General features: G+C 42.4%; 1 protein-coding gene across 1 annotated transcript in view; it reads right to left on the bottom strand.

The window, feature by feature from the left end:
- Positions 1-19251, bottom strand: part of anapc1 (anaphase promoting complex subunit 1) — a 202231-nt gene that overhangs the window by 1675 nt on the left and 181305 nt on the right. The window contains exons 45-46 of the mRNA XM_043675393.1: positions 18322-18517; positions 1532-1666 (exon numbers count right to left, since the gene is read on the bottom strand). Of these exons, the coding sequence (XP_043531328.1) occupies positions 1532-1666; positions 18322-18517 (331 nt within the window). The remainder of the gene's footprint in view (positions 1-1531; positions 1667-18321; positions 18518-19251) is intronic.

Below are 19251 nucleotides of genomic sequence, written 5' to 3'. Positions count from 1 at the left end.
AAGTCCTGCTAAGATTTGCTTTCCCAAAATGCAGCACTTCGCATTTAACTGAATGAAACTCCACCTGCCATTTCTCACGCATTGGCCCATCTGGTCCAGATCCTGCTGAAATCTGAGATAACCCTCTTTGCTGTCCATTACACCTCACAAGTTTTTGGAGCGCTGCTCTTTTGCCAAGAGAAGCCCTTCACCTGACAAAGGAACTGGTGTCGTGTGATTTCTGACTACGTCTACACCAGTCCAACACTGGCACCTCCACATCATTACATAATCTCAGGGGATTCCAAAACAATTTTAAAATGGGATCACTGGTGTAATGCAGTGGAAAATGACAGCCAATTATAACACAGCAAGATCCCACAAACAGCAAGAAGATAAGTCACTAGTTAATTTGATTGGCTGATAGACAAATAATGTGGATGAAGGCATCCATGAAGTGGCCTCTTTCAAATGTGGAGTTCACAGTTTAGGAACAGACAGGAAACGGTCAATGTCACAGCAGTGACTACTCCCTGGTCTCCATTTTGAAGCAGAAAATGCTGATTCAATGGAATGACCCGTGGGAACTAATCCAGACACTGACTCAGAAACACAAAGGCTCCATCACTTTGACAGACACATCACAAAAGGGCTGGTACATATGTAACTCCAGGTTTAATATGCAAAATGCAATTGGTGCTTTACGTTTAAAGAAAGCCATTCTTGTATTTTCTTGAATAAAGTCGCCCAGGTAATAAGTGAATAAGGAGCTATTGAAGGCTAATGAGCATCTGAAAAGAGGCAGCCAGTCTATACTATAGTAGAGATTCTCAGAATTCAGATAAAATCTGTATCTATCTGAAATCATAGAACCTTAGAATAGTCAAATTTGCACCAGTTTTTAAGTACAATCCAATCAGTCTCACTCCCATTACTTCTTCATATCTTCCAAGTATTCATCCAATTCGTTTGAGAAAGCTGTGATTGAGTCTGGATCTACCCTACTCCTATTAGGAAGTATCTTTCAAAACTTAACTATTCATTGTGTTCAAATGCTTTTCAACTTGTCTTTGGTTTTTGTGCCAATCAACTTACGTCTGCCCTGTTTGGTTACTAACCTGCCGATCATTAGCAGTTGTTAACTATTTTTGAAACCTTTCATGAATTTAAACAATGATATAGGACTCTCTCTCTCAGTCTCAGGGTGTTGGCAGATGTACTGCTGAATTCCAATACATTCCTAGTTTTAATCTGCACATATGGTTTCTTCATAATTCCTCAAGTATTCATCATCTAATTCTTATTATACAGCCTGGAAATGACTTTAGAGTCAGAGAGAAAAATACAGCAAAGAAAATATATTTGTGCTTCTGATCATCTAAAAAAGAATTCCAACTAGTTCCACTCCATTATATTTGCCCCACCCCACAGATTCTGGAGATATTTTCTTTTCAATTATTCACCTAACTCCATTCTGAATGTTACTGTTGAATCTCTTTTACCAACCCTTTCAAGCATCACATTCCAAATTAGACTTGAATTCAAAGTTTACCTTCAATTCCTGTAGCTGCTATTTGTTGAAGTGTAGGCACTGAATGATAGACCAGGAAACAAGCCAGCATGCTGATTTTCGATTCCTCCACAGGCTGACCACTTAGGTAGGAATGCAACAGAACATCACCTGACGCTAAAAGGAAAGTTTGGGGAGGAAAAATACAAGGCACTTTAATTCACAAGTACACATTGCACTTCTGTAACTGATTAACATTTTTTTATCCTGAGTATCACATGGTTTCCATTTGTTCTTGTTATACAACACAGCAAGTTTTTTTTCTTCTGGACCACTTGAATGATGTATCCAAACTTCCCATCTCTGCACCCTCATTTCAACAGTTAATTTCTAATGACACCTCAATGCTTCTCTTCATAAGATGACGACGGCAATTTGTAATCCATTCTAAGTTGCTCCAAGAAGTGAATTGCGGGGTGCCTTCATGAATAATTTTCTTTATAACTGATTTGGCAGCTTGACCTTACCAGAAGATATTGGGCGGTCACACATTCCAGTGTTGAACTGGTGGTACATGTTGGCCGGAACACATCAAAGGACGCAAGTTAACCATCTGGGTTCTTAGAACAATCTAAAACTGTCTAACATTCATGATAATTTATTTCTTGCATCAACAAATAAGGTTCATCCGTTTAGTTTTGCACCCAGACAAGGTGGTAATAACCTGACCATATCACTTTCCTGGGAGAAAGTAAGGACGGCAGATGCTGGAGAGTCAGAGTCGAAAAGGGTGGTGCTGGAAAAGCACAGCAAGTCAGGCAGCATCCAAGGAGGAGAGTCAACGTTTCGGGCAAAAGGCCTTAATCAGGGATGAAGGGCTTATGCCGGAAAAATTGATTCCCCACCTCCTCAGGTACCTGATGTGCTTTTCCAGCGCCATCCTTTTTGACCCATATTATTTCCCTGCCCTTTTTAAAATCTACGTATAGGCCTTTCTTTTTCCTGTGCTTCTCTCCTTTCCCATTTTTTTCCAGATGCCATGAGTTATAAACTTGACCATTCTCATTTTTGAGTTGAGGACGTAATTCATGATCAGTTTGCACTGGACTACATTAAGGCATGCAGAGTGTTCCGACCCTGGCCGATGTCACTATTGGGCAATGCAGATCCAAGAATGAAATCTAGCTCAAACGAAAACAGAAATTGCTGGAAAATCTCAACAGTTCTTCTTCAGAAGGTTGAAGAGTCGTCACTGGAGTTAACTCTCCACATAAGTATGTGAATATGAAGCGTTTGGAGGGATTTGGGTCAAGTGCAGGCAGTTGGGAATATGGTTGTCGTTGACTGGTTGGACTGAAGGGTCTGCTTCCGTGCTGTATGATCAAGCTGCCAGTCCTGAGATTTTCTATTTTTGTTTCGGATTTCCAGCATCCACAGTTCTTTTGGGTTTTTTTTATGAAATCTAGCTTGCCAGATCATATTTTTAATTCAGTTTTATCTGCCACGGTGGTCTTTCACTGAAAGATAAGCAGAGCAGACTGCAGACTTGGACTGAACAATAAAACAGAAGGTCATTACAACAAAAGAAAGTGAAACAAAATAAAATACACAAAGCAAGCTAAATATAACACAGACCGAAAGGCTTCAAGACACACAGATCAAAATACAATCTACTCCCTACACCATCTAATTAAATATTCCCAAATTCACAAATTACATGTTTTCACAAAGATAACTTATTTCCTCAACTGCTCTGAACAATCTCCATTTTTCAGTAGACACTATGCGTGCCTGTGACCTTCAGGCTTCCTAAAGCTGTTGAGTTATATTAAAAAGCAACTTTCTCATTAGATTTTGCTCCACCTAATGATTTAATATTCTCTCTCTCTCCCTTCATAAAATCCCATGGTATAAACAAACTCCTATTAGCATTCCATGCGTTCTTGTTCCCTGACACATACTGGCATGAAGCTCTAGAAAGACTGACCTAATTAACTTTCAAACTCCTTCACAAACTAACACCCATCCGTCACTAGTGTAAAATCCAAACTCCACAGAACATTGACATTCATACAAACAGACAGCTTTCATCATAACACTTGGTGTGAACTCTTCATTTGAATGATTGCAGGCTAAGTTGAATAGGAGCCATGCTGCTGGCTGTGTGAGTGTTGAGCTTCTGCTCCAGCCAGGCTGTACCTCTAGGAGATCGAAGGAGACCATGTTTCTGCAGGAATAGCCCCCAAAAGGACCAGGTAGTCAACTTGTTGAGAACCTGGCCATGGAGCTGCAGATGGATTCATGATCTCATGCGAGTGGTCACGGTCAGCAAATCTGCCTCCGAGTCACTGGTCCACGAACCTTTAGTGCTGCAGAATGCTCCCCTCACTCAGCCAGCAGGAGTCCTTTGCAAACAGAATTCAAGCCTAACATTCAGATGCTCGATCTCACCATTACGCACCCACCAATGATGGCATCCTCACATCCAGCTCTCATTGCTAACAGACAAGCCTGGGTCACTTGAGAGGATGATGCACTCTGCATGACAAGGATAGCTGTCACTAAGGCTGCTAGGTTTGGCAACATTCAGGATATCAGTGAATTCCTCCTGCCTGCCATTCTCTAATTCTACCTTGCCCTATGGACAAGGCTTACACGGCTACGGCTCATGTGCAGAAAAATGGGATTTGAATAGCCAGATGGTTGTTTTTCGCAGTACAAACGTGATGGATCAAAGGGCCTTCTGTGCTGTAGATCTCTATGATTCCAATAGCACTTTTACAAGCTGCAGATTGGAAGACCAAGAACCTATTATTTCTCATCCCAGACAACTTCCCTCACCCAAGTTCTCCCTTTCTGATCATCTTCCAATTTCAGATATCTGGGAAATGCTAGCTGACAGGTCAGCGCAGTCTCATTAGGAAGGACAGGAGTGATCACAGACCTCAGAAGTAGAAGCATTTTGATTTCTTCTTATGCTGTCAGCCACCAGTTCAGATCCTGGCCCTGCACATACCTCACAGGATAGTAGAGAGCTCAGCCACCTCAACAAGAGGTCCTGCAGACTGAAGCCAAACTCTCAGGAGCCAGAGCTGCTCAAAATCAACAGGCTTGCACCAGGTAGGCTGCAGGTGCCTGCAGTGTGCAGGAGCAGTAAAGACAAACCGCTTGTGGAATGGTATTTTCTTTTTACCGTATTTCTGGATGGGTTAGTTGATAAAGTAGCTACAGAATGAGTTATCATCCACAGCTTTTACTGCAGGACTTTGGCAAAGGGGATGCTGTGTTGGGACAATGTCAATGAATGGCAAAATGGGGAACCGTTGAGCAATGATGGTGAAGGTTTGGCATCTTCAGCATCTTCAGACAGCTCATCAAGAGTGAAGCAGCGTTAAATATCTCCTTCTGTGCCCTCTCCTTCCTGAGGCAGCAAACACTGTCCCATATGACTTCTTAGAGGAGAAAGTGAGGTCTGCAGATGCTGGAGATCAGAGCTGAAAATGTGTTGCTGGAACAGCGCAGCAGGTCAGGCAGCATTCAGGGAACAGGTGAATCAATGTTTCGGGCATAAGCCCTTCCTCATTCCTGAAGAAGGGCTGATGCCCGAAACGTCGATTCTCCTGTTCCTTGGATGCTGCCTGACCTGCTGCGCTGTTCCAGCAACACATTTTCAGCATATGACTTCTTAACCTTGTCTAACTTGCCCTGTTGCCTTCAAATCTATGAACATGTACACCAAGTTCCCTCTCATCCTATGTAAATTCCGGGGTCCTTTTTTTCGATTCCCTACACCCTAAGCACCCCTTGCCTTTTTAAACTTCCCAAAATGTGTCGCCACATTGTTTTTCAGGATGAAATCCCATTCTTTACTGTTCAACCCACCTGACCAGCAAAAATTACACCAACTACCATATCAGGTTTTGAACCCCTATCCCCATAGCATTAGTCTGGACCTCGACATTACTCTGCAATGACACTGACACCACCATCTCTTGCCATGTCACTTCCCACCAAGCAGTTAGCTACTGGACACAGCAAAACAGCTCACAGATTCATAGCTGATGCCAGAACGGTGATTTGGACTGCACTTTATTAGAAAGAATCCTTTCCAATTCCTGTAACTCTCCTGATCTACATATAGGGATGCAGAGGGGTCAAAGGCAAGGATTTCTGCAGCGAGTAACTCACCCCGACTCCCTAAAACCTGTCTATCATTACAAGGTATAAGTCAGGAGTGCGATGGAAATACTCCCCACTTGCCCGGATGGGTGCAGCTCCAACAACACTCAAGAAGTTTGACACCACCCAGGGCAAAGTAGCCCACTTCACTGGCACCAGATCCACAAATGCTCACTCTCACCCCCACTGACACTCAGCAGCAGCAGTGTGTACCATCTACAAGACCCATGCAAAAGTTCACCGACATGATAACTACCTCCATTGAGAAAGACAAGGAAAGCAAATACAAAGGAACACCACCACTTGCAATTTCCCTTCAAGGTCACTCATCATCCTGACTTGGAAATATATCACCATTCTGTCATCATCACCACATCAAAATCCGAGCATTCCCTCCCTTAGTGCATTGTGGATCTAGCCACAGCACATCGATTACAATGGTTAAAGAAGGCAGCTCACCACCACTTTCTCAAGGGTAACTAGGGACAGGCAATAAATGCTGGCCCCAGCCAGCGATGCCCACATCCCATAAATAAACATATAAAAAGGCATGTACAATTAATAACTTCGTGCATTATTGGGAACCCTGTTATTTTAACAAAACCACATGCCCTCTTGCTACTCTCCATATATAGGAAAAGGAGAACTCTCCTTTCCTTGAAAACATGGTGCCTCACTACTGCCTGGATGGATCAACAAGTCAGCTTACAGGGCTATGTTTGTAACGTTGCTTGCTTTCACCTGGAAAAACTGAGTAGGATAGAAGCTGAGAGGAATGGTAAACCTGAGGGCCACAGTGTCACTGTCCTTGTGCTGTTGTGAAGCCACAGGTCCTGTAGAGGGAGGTGGCACACTTCTGTCACCACATCCTGGGTGAACAGCATGCAGCACAGTCATTGCTCCTGGCTGAGGTGGAGGTAGGAGAAGAGTTTCCTGAAAACTCTCCGTGTATATGGGCCTCTATGGACAGCCTCTCTCTACTTGCAGTCTGAGCCTTAGCTCCAGCTCCCAGTCAACAGACCCCATCACCACAGCAGTCTTTCTGCAGATAGGTCTGAAAACCATTCTTGGTCTGAATGCAGTCACAGCAAGTTACCAAGATTCTGTCCCAACAAACGATAGCACATCCACAAACTTTGCAACATCAAGTCAAAAGCCTGTACACTGGAGAGATGGCCGTTTAAAAAATTATGTGGAGGTGGTGGTGTGGGATTGGGGTGGGCAAAGTTAAAAATCATGCAACACCAGGTTATAGTCCAACAGGTTTATTTGGAAGCACTAGCTTTCTGAGTGTTGCTCCTTTGGCAGACGTTTGTAAAATAGCATTGTTGAGGCCCTCTCACATAGCGGTGGCTTGGCATCATGAGCTGGTACTGTAAAAGCCTCTGGGCTCCTATTGCTAGCATTCTTTCCAATATGGGGCAACATGTGGACCATGCTAAGAGCAGTAAGAAGAGCTATCTTAGTCATTTTGAGGGCCTCCAGCCTCCTAACTGCCAGCTTTTAGAACACGCTAACAACTGATGTTGGATTGTCAGCCATTGGCACATCTGTCCAGTGTGAATTGGAATCTATCAAATTTCCACCTCTTGTACTGAAAGGTTGGAACTACAGTGGTACTGACGCTTGGCTGTATTTGACCAGTCCAATCCGATTCCCGTGAATATTTGTCTGACTTTCAGCTTCAGCAATAGTAAAGAAATCGTTGGAACAGAGTTTCCTGTTGGATTCTGAGATGTTCTGATGAGATCACTGCTTTGCTGCTTCTCTAGAAATGGTTCCTGAGGAGGGCGCCTGTGAAAATATACAATTCGTTCAGAGTTTGGGGTTATAGGGAAGCTGCATTCTTTGAAGCAGAAATGCAAAGTGTGTCAGAGGTGGTTTCACTGGAGGCACACTAGACTGGTATCTGGAATGAGCAGTTTGTCTTAGGAGGAAAGCTTGACTTGTTTCTAATGTTCCTTCTGATATTTGTTCCCATAGAACTCAAAGGTCTTTGCTCAGCAGCAGCTTCCGGAAGCATCTGAAACCTCCCAACATCTGTAGAGCTCTGAAGGAACATTGTTATTAGTTTCGCTGGTGTTCTGGAGAGGAGAGTTGACTTGATTGAAGAGTAGGAGAAAGTGAGGTCTGCAGATGCTGGAGATCAAAGTTGAAACTTTATTGCTGGAACAGCACAGCAGGTCAGGCAGCATCCAGGGAACAGGAGATTCGACGTTTCGGGCACAGGCCCTTCTTCAGGAAGGGTATAAGATCTCAAATGGTCTTTCGAAGTGGATGAGGGAAGGATGCTTCTTCGTGTTTGAGAGTCCAGAACCAGGGGGCATGGTTTTAAAATTAGGAATTACCATTCTAGAACAAGAACCCTTTTCATTTGTCAGATGGTCATGTGACTTTGGAACGCTCAGTCTCAGAAGGCATTGGAGATGGGGGTCACTGAATATTTTTAATGGCGTGCAGATGCCAGAGTTGGACTGGAGTGGACAAGGTCAAAAATCAAACGACACCAGGTCCAACAGGTTTATTTGAAATTGCAAGCTTTCAGAGCGCCACTCCTTCCTCAGGTGCCTTATGATAGGGAGGCATAAGACACGGTATTTATAAGCATAAAGTTAACAACTTTAAAACTAGCTGCCCTTGTTGAATTCTTTAATTAGTTAGCAGGTAGTCTACTGATTAAAATGCAGAATCCAGATTCCTTTGAAGTCTTTGTCCATAGAAAAGGTTTTATCAATGTATGAGATTTTAGACATTGTCAGGTTAGACAATGCACTTTTGGTGGGAGATCCCGCTTTAAATCAGTCCAAGTTTTAAGCTGAGGTCCGGTTTTATCTTTCTGACAGAGAAGAATCTTGAATGAAATAACTTCCCCCAGTGTGTTGCGTGTATTATTTTTTTGCAGAAGACAGAGTTGCATAGATTCATTGTCAAACAGTGGAATTGAAGGCTATTGGGGGGTGGGGTGAGATCAAAATGTGATCTTATTGAAGAGTAGAGTTGTGAGGACTACTTCTATATTTGCATTCAGGTGGCTCAGCTCACATTGAGACAGCATGCCTTGCAGTTAGAGACCATGAGAAGCAAAGTTATTGTTCAGTTTTCCTTTGTCAATACACTGAGAGGCTGAACTGGTTAGACCAATCAAAAACATGAAGCTGAAACATCACATGTCATGCTATAGGCAACAGGCTGGTTTGAGTTGGGGTTAAATAGCTGCTGATGGGAAAGAAATTCGATTAAGTGATTGCCTCCGTTGTCAGAAGGGTAAACCCTGTACACTATAAAAATTTAACCGATAATTCATGAATAACCACAGCTGCTGCTGTGCCACTCTTGAAATCCCTCACCCAGAGTACATTTTGCGTTCTTGCCAGGTTCAGTGCTTTTTCTCTCTGCCTCGTTTCTTAAATAATCGGTTATGCTCCAATCCTTGGAAATTATTATAGAATCATAAAATTTCAAATGGAGGAGTATCATTTCAACAACCAAGGGAGCACAGTATGAGGTAAGGAGGTTTCTTTGCCCATGTTTAACCTGAGCCATAAGACTTCATGGAGTCAGAGACAATGTTGAGGACTCCCAGTGCAACTCGCTCCCAAGTGTATACCACTGTGCCACCACCTCTGCTAGGTCTGTCCTGCCAGTGGGACAGGATATATCCAGGAATGGTGATGGTGGTGTCTGGGACATTGTCTGAAATGTATGATTTAGAATCTGAGTATGACTGTGTCCCACTGCTGCTTGACTAGTTTGTGAGACAGCTCTCCCAATTTTGGCACTAGCTCCCAGATCAAGGGGGACTTTGCAGGGTCAACAGGGCCATTTCCAGCGTTGTTTTTTCTGGTGTCTCAGTCGATGCCAGGTGATCCGTCTAGTTTCATTTCTTTGCTGAGATTTTGTGGCAATTGATACAACACAGTGGCCTGCTAGACTAATTCGGAGGGCATTTGAGAGTCACCCACATTGCTGTGGGTCTGGAGTCACATGTAAGACAGGTGAGGATGGCAGATTTTCTTCCCTGAAGGACATTAGTGAACCAGATCCATTTTTCTGACAATCGACAACGGTTTCAGTAGATTCTTAATTCCATATTTTCTTTTATTCAATTTAAATTCCATCATCTGCCGGAGCAGGATTCAAACCTGGGTCCCCAGACCATCAGATGAGCTTCTGGATTAATAGTCTCACAATAATACCACGAGGGCGTCACCTCCCATGTATTTATTATAAAAAGCTATTTTAAAAGATATGCAAATAAACTCATGTTCGTAGAAAATTATAATGAGGACGGCACGGTGGCACAGTGGTTAGCACTGCTGCCTCACAGCGCCAGAGACCCGGGTTCAGTTCCCGCCTCAGGCGACTGACTGTGTGGAGTTTGCACATTCTCCCCGTGTCTGCGTGGGTTTCCTCCGGGTGCTCCGGTTTCCTCCCACAGTCCAAAGATGTGCAGGTCAGGTGAATTGGCCATGCTAAATTCCCCCTAGTGTTAGGTAAGGGGTAAATGTAGGGGTATGGGTGGGTTGCGCTTCGGCGGGGCGGTGTGGACTTGTTGGGCCGAAGGGCCTGTTTCCACACTGTAAGTAATCTAAAATCTAAACATTATCCCTTTCCTTGTGGTAAACTGTTTTGTATTTTATCTGGGTAGACAAATTACACATGAAGCCACACAAAGGCTACTTCAATATGTTTGGGCAGTGCCACAGAAGCAGCAGGTTGGGTCAGGATCATTTGTTTATGAGACAAGAATGGTTCTCAGTTTGTTAGTGTTACTTAGCTCCATTGTCTTGCCGCATTAAATACAACATTCATAAAAATACACCACACAGAAACAACGAGTTTGTGGTTTGTCGCTTCCGCTTTTAGTAATTGAATTATTTGTAGTTCTTCCCAGTCAGAAACATGCACTGCCTTTTTAGACAGCTCCTCCTTACTGAGCTAGAATTCAGCAAATACAAGTTGCTGTCTGCCTGTTTTGATCCACATCCTCAAAGGAGTTAACTAGTTGGATAAGGGCAAAGGATACCATCTCTGAGCCCAGTTCTGTCCTTCCCCACAATTTGCACACAATTAAGAATGAGAATCACGCAGCAATGAAGGTTATTCAGTTTTTTTGTTCCTGCATGGATTCTCTGATGAAGCAATCTAATTAGTCTCGCTTCTCTTTGCTTTCCCCCCCTCAATTCCTCTTCCTTTCAAGTCTTTCCCCTTTTACAAGTTACTACACAATCTATTTCTACCACTCCTGGAGACAATGCAATCTGAAGCCACATGTGTGGCTTCATGTGTAATTTGTCTACCCAGATAAAATACAACGTGCTCTTGTCTCGTTCCTCTTTTCACAATTATCTTATGTCCTCTGGCTATTGACTTTTGTCCCAGTGCAAAACTGCTCTTTACTATATCAAAACCATTTGTTATAAGATCACTTTTCTTAAACTTCCTCTTCACTTTCTTGATAATTTTCGACAGTGAAAACACTTCAGAGAGAACTTGAAAGGGTGCAACAGGGTTGTTGATTTGTCATGAAAGGCACCACATAAATGGAAGTCCACCTTTCTCTCTCTGCTCCAAGGAGAACCTGCAACTTCTTTACTCTCGTTGAAAAGCGTGGTGCTGGAAAAGCGCAGCAGGCCAGGCAGCATCCGAGGAGCAGGAGAATCGACGTTTCGGGCATAAGCCCTTCTTCAGGAAATCTTTACTCTCTCCAACTAACTGAAGTCCCTCAATTTTGGTAGCTTTCTAGTCTATCTTTGTACCCTTGCTAAGGCCTGAAGTCACAGAACTGTTACACTCACAAGGATGCCACTCAGCCCAACCTATCCCATCCTAACCTTCTTAGCAATTTAACCCTGCAGGTTGTATCTATTTAAATGTCTATCTATTGTCTCCTTGAATATCTCAATCAATTTGCATCCATGACATTTCCAGACAGTGCATTTCAAACCCTAAACACTCGCAATGTGAAAAAGTTTATTTTTAAAATTAAGTCCCTTTATAAGGTGTCATGCCCAGAATGACAATAGAATAATAAGCAATATAAAGACTATAATTGCTTCTGCATGAACAGACATATGAAGACTGCAGATGAAAGCAACAAAGGTCCATTAGAAGCAGAAACAGGTGAAATTATACTGGGGTTTAAAGGAAATGGCAGAAGCATTAAATAAATACTTTGTTAACTGCCCTCACATATTAGAGGGCACAAAAGCATGCTGAAAATAAGAGGGAACCAATTATCTTGCGAGACTGAGTGTCTTTCAAAAGGAATAGAACATAAATCAATACAGCGCAGAACAGGCCCTTCGGCCTGCGATGTTGCGCCAACCTGTGAACTAACCTAAGCTCACCCCCCCTACACTATTCCATCATCATCCATGTTCTTATCCAAGGATTGTTTAAATCTCCCTAATGTGGCTGAATTAACTACATTAGCAGGTAGGGCATCCCATGCCCTTACCACTCCCTGAGTAAAGAACCTGCTTCTGACATCTATCTTAAATCTATCACCCCTCAATTTGTAGTTATGCCCCCTCGAACAAGCTGATGTCATCATCGTTGGAAAAAGACTTTCACTGTCTACCCTATCTAATCCTCTGATCATCTTGTATGTCTCTATCAAATCCCCTCTTAACCTTCTCTCCAATGAGAACAGACAAAAGTCTCTCAGCCTTTCCTCATAAGACCTTCACTCCAGACCAGGCGACATCCTGGTAAATCTCCTCTGCACCTTTTCCAATGCTTCCTGTAATGGGCGACCAGAACTGTACACAATATTCCAAGTGCAGCCGCAGAGCAGTTTATATGTCGCAGCATGACACTTCGGCTCTGGAATTCAAACCCTCTCCCAATAAAACCTAACACACCATATGCCTTCTTAACAGCACTATCAAGCTGGATGGCAACTTTCAGGGATCTGTGTACATGGAGTCCAAGATCCCTCTGCACAGCCACACTACCAAGAATCTTTCCATCAACCCAATACTCTGCCTTCCTGTTATTGTTCCCAAAGTGAATTACCTCACATTTAGCTGCATTGAACTCTTTACCACCTCTCAGCCCAATTCTGCAGTTTATCCAAGTCCACCTGCTATATTCTTCCACACTGTCCACTACTCCACAGACTTTAGTGTCATCTGCAAACTCACTAATCCATCCACCTATGCCCACATCTAAGTCATTTATACAAATGACAAACAGCAGCGGTCCCAAAACAGACCCTTATGGCACATCACTAGTAACCAGAATCCAGGGTGAATATTTTCCATCAACTATCACTCGCTGCCTTCTTACAGAAAGCCAGTTTCTAATCCAAACTGTTAAATCACTCTCAATCCGATGCCTCTGCATTTTCTCCAACAGCCTATCATATGGAACCTTATCAAAGGCTTTACTGAAGTCCATGTATACCACGTCAACTGCCATACCATACATGAATCAGTATAAGAAATCAAATCACATTAAATAATGGGGCTAAGTGGCAATAAATTCCCTGGATCTGACAACCTGCAGTCTTGGGTTTTTGAAAGCAGTAGTTATGGAGATAATGGATGCATTGGTTTTGGTTTTTCTTAGATTCTGTAATAAATTCCAAGGATTAGAACATAACTCACTATTTAAGAAAGGAGGAAGAGAGAAAAAGGGCATTTACAGGTCAGCTAACCTAACACCAGAGGCAGTTAAAAAAATAGAATCTATGATTAGTTCAGGACACCAAGAAAATCACATGATTAAGCAGAGTCAATTTGGATTTATATGAGTAGCAAGAAGGTTTAATTGATCAATTAGAACCCTTTGCGCAAGCATAAGACAGATTTGGGAAACCTAGACGTAGTGCACTTTGATTTTCAAAGAGCATTTGATAAGGTGCCATAAGAGAGATTACTGCACAAAACTATGACAAGTGGGTAATATCATAGGTATGGATTGAGAATTCATTAGTGCACACAGAACAGAGTCTGGATGAGCAGGACATTTTCAGGTTCGCAGGCGCTGATTGCTTGCGTAGAGAAAGAATCAGTGCTCAGGCCTCAGCTATTTACAATGTAATGATAATAATGGATGAGGAAACAGAGTGTAAAATACACTGATGATACAAAGTTCAGTGGTGAAGCAAACAGGGAAGAGGATGCAAAAAGGCAGCATAGGAGGAAGAAGAGACAAAGACATGATCAATGGAATGTATCATTAACAACTGGAGTTATGACATCTGAATGTTTGTAATTAACCTAATCTAACTTTAAGCAAATAGAGAAGACTGAAATAAAACATCTGCTACAAGTCACTTCATTGTGTAGCTAAGTGGACAGTAGAGAGACAAGCCCAGGCATGTAAAGATTTTTGAAACACCGGGAAGTTTGTAAGCAGACAACGGAGGTGGGAGAATTCGAGTTTCAGAGAGAAACAGTTTGACAGAAGGATGAACTTCATAGGTGTGGCATACAGTTGGCATCTTTGTTTTGTCGAACCTTTGATTCTTCAAAATGAACAAACCACCATTTTGAACTGTATAAAGAAGTCTGGTTACAAACAGCCAGAGAGATACTGACCCGCTGAAGAAATGTCGGCAGTGTGAAAGTTTCAAATTTAAGGAAACTAGTGAAAAACAAGGAATCTCTCTCCATCCCCAAAATATAACAATCTGCTGGTCTTTCTGTATCAGAAAACACGATTACAAAAGCAATTGTAGCTGCTGGATCTGTTGCTTTAGCAACATGGGAGACGACAATAAAGTACTGAGACCTGCTCCTTCCCAGTATTCTGTTGTCTTATCTGCACTTGTTTTAATCATGGCATCTGTAATTTCTTGTTAATAACTTTATCTCCAAGGAATCTTCAGTAATAACTCGCAATAAACTAACCTTTTAAATTATGTAAACTAAAGTTTGTTTACTGCGGGCCTTTAACTTGAGTCACTACAAATTAAAGAGGGAACTAGATAAACTATACTAATCTACAGTTCACGTACGGTGCTTGTGACATACACAATGTGTTGAACAGTGAAGTTAACCACTTTGGTAAGAAAAATAAAAAGAAGCAGAATAGTTATTGCACAGTGAGACTGGGAAATGCTTCCATTCAGAGGGACCAGCCAGTTCCTGTTCATTGGGTAGCGGTGGAAGGATGCTTTTCGGAATGGAGGATTGTGACAAGTGGGTGTTACACAGGGATCAGTGCTGAGACCTCTGCTGTTCGTGATCTGCATTAATGATTTGGAGGAAAACATAGCTGGTCTAATGAGTAAGTTTGTGGACAATACAAAGATCGGTGGAGTTGTGGACAGTGAGGAGGATGGTCAGGGGATACAGCACGATACAGATCAGTTGGAGGCATGGGTAGAAAATTGGCAGATGGTGTTTAATCCAGACAAATGTGACGTGATTCATTTTTGGAAGGTCAAGTACAGGTGGAAATTATACAATGAATGGCAGAACTCTAGGAGTATTGATATACAGTGGGCTCTGGGTGTGCAGGTCAACAGATCACTGAAGGTGGCAGTGTAGGTAGATAAGGAAGTGAAAAAGGCCTATGGCGTACTTGCCTCCATTGGAGGGGGAATGAGTAGAAGTTTAGATACTTATGCTGCAGCTTTATAGAAATTTAGTTCGGCCTCACTTGGAATATTGCTTACTGCTCTGGTCACCACACTACCAGAAGGATGTGGATGTTTTGGAGAAGGTACAGAAAAGGTTTACCAAGATGTTGCTTGGTTTGGGAGATTTTAGCTATGATAAAAACTTGGATAGACTGGGTTTCTTTTCACCCGAATTCTGGAGGTTGAGGAGTGACCTAATAGAAGTTTATAAGATTGTGAATGGCATGTTTAGAATGGAAAGGATGAGGCTTTTCCCAAGGTGGAGGGGTCAATTACTAGGGGACACAGGTTCAAGGTGCCGGGAGGGAAGCTTAAAAGAGATGTGTGAGGCAAATTTTTCACACAAAGGATGGTGAGTGCCTGGTACACACTGTTGGGAGGTGGTGATGGAAGCAGCATTCAAGAAGCACCTGGACGAATACATGAATAGGAAGGGAATCGAGAGGTACGGATCCTGTAAGTGAAGACTACTTTAGTTTGGAAGATGTGGCGGCGCAGGCTTGGAGGGCCGAAGGGCCTGTTCCTGAGTTGTATTGTTCATGGCTCTTTTTTGCATCACAGCAAGTTAACTTGCAGGTATAGCATCAAGCTGTAGAAAGGCCAATGGTATGTTTGCATTGCTACAAAGGGTTCAGAGTGCAAGAATAAAGAACATTCATTTCAATTACAGGTCATTATGATGTGAGACATTAAGATCCATTTGCAGTTTTTCTCTCCTGACCAAAGAAAGGAAAGATTTGCTGGAGAGGGAGTGCAATGAAAGCTAATTATTCTGGTTCTTGGGATAAGGAAATTGTCCTAAAAAGGAGGGAATGAGTAGATTAAACCTCTATCCTCTGGAAATTAAAAAATAAGAGATGACATGAATCAAACAAATAAAATTGTTAGCATGCTTGACAGGGTAAATGCTGAGAAAATGTTTCCGCATAGCCCAGGGAGCAACCATGCAAATGGTAACACAACCCTTGCTACGATGTTGAATCCGAGATAATTTAACAGAGAAAGGATTTTGAACTGTGAGACCTTCTAGATTATGACTGGACTGCAATCTGTTGAGAGAAACTAAGCATCAAAGCATCTCAAAAGTCAAAGCAAAGTCCTGTGGATGGTGAATGGAAGTTTGAGATGAAAACTAAAAGCACTGGAAAAACTCAGCGGGTCTGAGAGCACTTACAGAAGACAGAAAAAGTTAATGTTTTGAATTGAATATAGCATCTTCAAAATTGCAAACAACCTTCTAAATCAAGGGATCTTATTTTCATTAGAGAGATATGACCTTTGACTGAGGACGTTGGGAACAATGATTAAGACACTTGAAAAGTGTCCATATTAAAACACAAAGGTGGATAAATCCCCAGGACCTGATCAGGTGTACCCCAGAAATTTGTGGGAAGCTAGGGAAGTGATTGTTGGACCCCTTGCTGTATTTGTATCACCAATTGCCACGGGTGAGGTACTAGATGACCGGAGATTGGCTAATCTGGTGCCATTATTTAAGAAAGGTGATAAGGAAAAGCCTGAGAACTATTGATCAGAGAGGTCTATGTCAGTGGTGGCTAAGTTGTTGGATGGGATTCTGAGGGACAGGATTTACATGTATTTGGAAAGGTAAGGACTAATTCAGGAGAGTCAACATGGCTTTGTACTTGGGAAATGGTGTGTCACTAACTTGATTGAGTTTTTTGAAGATTGAGGAAGGTAGAGCAGTGGACATTGTCTATATGGACTGCAACATAGTGGGCGGCATGGTGGCACAGTGGTTAGCACTGCTGCCTCACAGCGCCAGAGAAGTGGGTTCAATTCCCACCTCAGGCAGCTGTCTGTGTGGAGTTCGCACATTCTGCACATGTCTGCGTGGATTTCCTCCGGGTGCTCCGGTTTCCTCCCACAGTCCAAAACTGTGCTAAATTGCCCGTAGTGTTAGATGTAGGGGAATAGGTCTGGGTGGGTTGCTCTTCGGCGGGTCGGTGTGGACTTGTTGGGCTAAAGGGTCTGTTTCCACATTGTAAGTAATCTAATCTAATCTAATTTAATCTAATAAAATGTTCAACAAGGTTTTGCATGGTAGAGTGGTAAGCAAGGTTAGATCACATGGAATATAGGGAGAACTAGCCATTTGGACACAGTAATAGCTCCAAGGTGGAAGAGAGAGGATGGTGGTGGATTGCTTTTCAGACTGGAGGCCTATGACCAGTGGTGTGCCACAAGGATCGGTGCTGGGTCCACTGCTTTTTGTAATTTACATAATTGATTTGGATGTGAATATAGGAGGTATGATTAATAAATTTGCAGATGACACCAAAATTGATGATGTAGCGAAGAAGGTTACCTCAGAGTATAACAGGACCTTGATCAGATGGGCTAATGGGTCGAGGAGTGGCAGATGGAGTTTAATTTAGATAAATGTGAGGTGCAGCATTTTGGAAAGGCAAATCAGAGCAGGACTTATACACTTAGTGGTAAGGTCTAGGGGAGTGTTGCTGAACAAAGAGACTTTGGAGTGCAGGTTCATAGTTCCTTGAAAGTGGAGTTGCAGGTAGATAGGATAGTGAAGAAGGTGTTTGACTGTACATTCCATACCACATCTATGACCTTGAAGGACAAGGGCAGTAGACACGTGGGAACACCAAGTGCAAGCTCCACACTAAACTGACTTGCAACTGCTGTTCCTTCACTGAAATAAAACCCTGGAACTTCCTCCCTAAGGGCACTGTGGGTGTACACATCATTACAGACTGCAGTGGTACCACCACTTTCTCAAAATCAATTATAGATAGTCAATAAATGGTTTCCTTTCACAGCGATGCTCAAAATCCAGGAACAAATGAAATCGAGGACCAGCCACACATATAAATCATCAATGTCTTTCTTACAGCAACAATATCTCCCTTTTATCCAAGGGATTATTCAAGGGATTTGTTTTATTCAAAACTGTGATCCACTTCACTATATTCATTTTCTTTTTTAGCTGAAGTTCAACTCTAAAAGCACATGCCCCCAAACCAAACGGCTGAGAGATTATTAATAATCAAAAACCAAAAATGCAGCAAGTGTTTACCATGTAGCCATTGATCCAGGGTTTTGTCCAACATGCTTTTCATGGCCAGAAGAAACTCAGAGTTGATGAGGAGTGCACTGGTGCTGTTTTTAAATTTATCCTGGAGACAAACCGAGTTGTAGAATTGCTGCACTAATTTGATCTGCCACAGCTCAAAGGTTTCGGTCAGCTCTTTGCGTTCTAACCTTCTCACAGCCTGAAACAGGAAAAGTAAACAGTACTAAATTGTTTAGTCTTTTTTGCTCTGAGTTGGACAATCATGCAATACAAATTTTAAAATTTTATTTGTAGATATGTTTCTAAATATTTACTTGGGAAAATGCAGCAGAGCTTATTGTTAAATTCTTCAGTGACTGAATATATTTTCTTCCATTTGGATTGCACTTTAAAATTTCTGTGTTTGTGTGGTGCAGACAAAACCATTGCAAATGCGCACCAGACACTGGGATAGTCCCATTCTTAACTGCATTTACTGTGCAATTGCCTTTGGAGTCCCAGCAGAAAGATCACAGGAATACCTGCTTAAAATTACTTCACAGGGATATCCCTGCAATGGCCACTAGCTGAAGAGACAATTTGGGTTGTAAGTGGCATTCAGATTAGATCTGGATCACCACTATTCGAAAGCTACATGTGGAAGAGAAAGTATTCTGCAGATCCAATGCACTGAGACACTGGAAAGTAGCAGCTGGAATTATGGCTGCAATCTTGTACGCATTCCAGTACATTGTGAGAAATACTTGGTAGAAGCTGAGCACCAAAAAGTGGGAGAGGTTCAGCATGTCCAGTCCTTTTCTCTCCTTCAGGAGCTGATTACATGTACAACTTAATGTAAGGACAGGCACTACATTGGAGAGGAAGTAGAAGGAATGGGAGGACAGGTTCAAAGGATTGTCACTGAAAGATGAGAGTAAACAGCAATCCATTAGC

Source organism: Chiloscyllium plagiosum, chromosome 3, assembly GCF_004010195.1.
Source record: "Chiloscyllium plagiosum isolate BGI_BamShark_2017 chromosome 3, ASM401019v2, whole genome shotgun sequence".
NCBI lineage: Eukaryota > Metazoa > Chordata > Chondrichthyes > Orectolobiformes > Hemiscylliidae > Chiloscyllium > Chiloscyllium plagiosum.
This window is presented reverse-complemented; position numbering and strand designations above follow the sequence as displayed.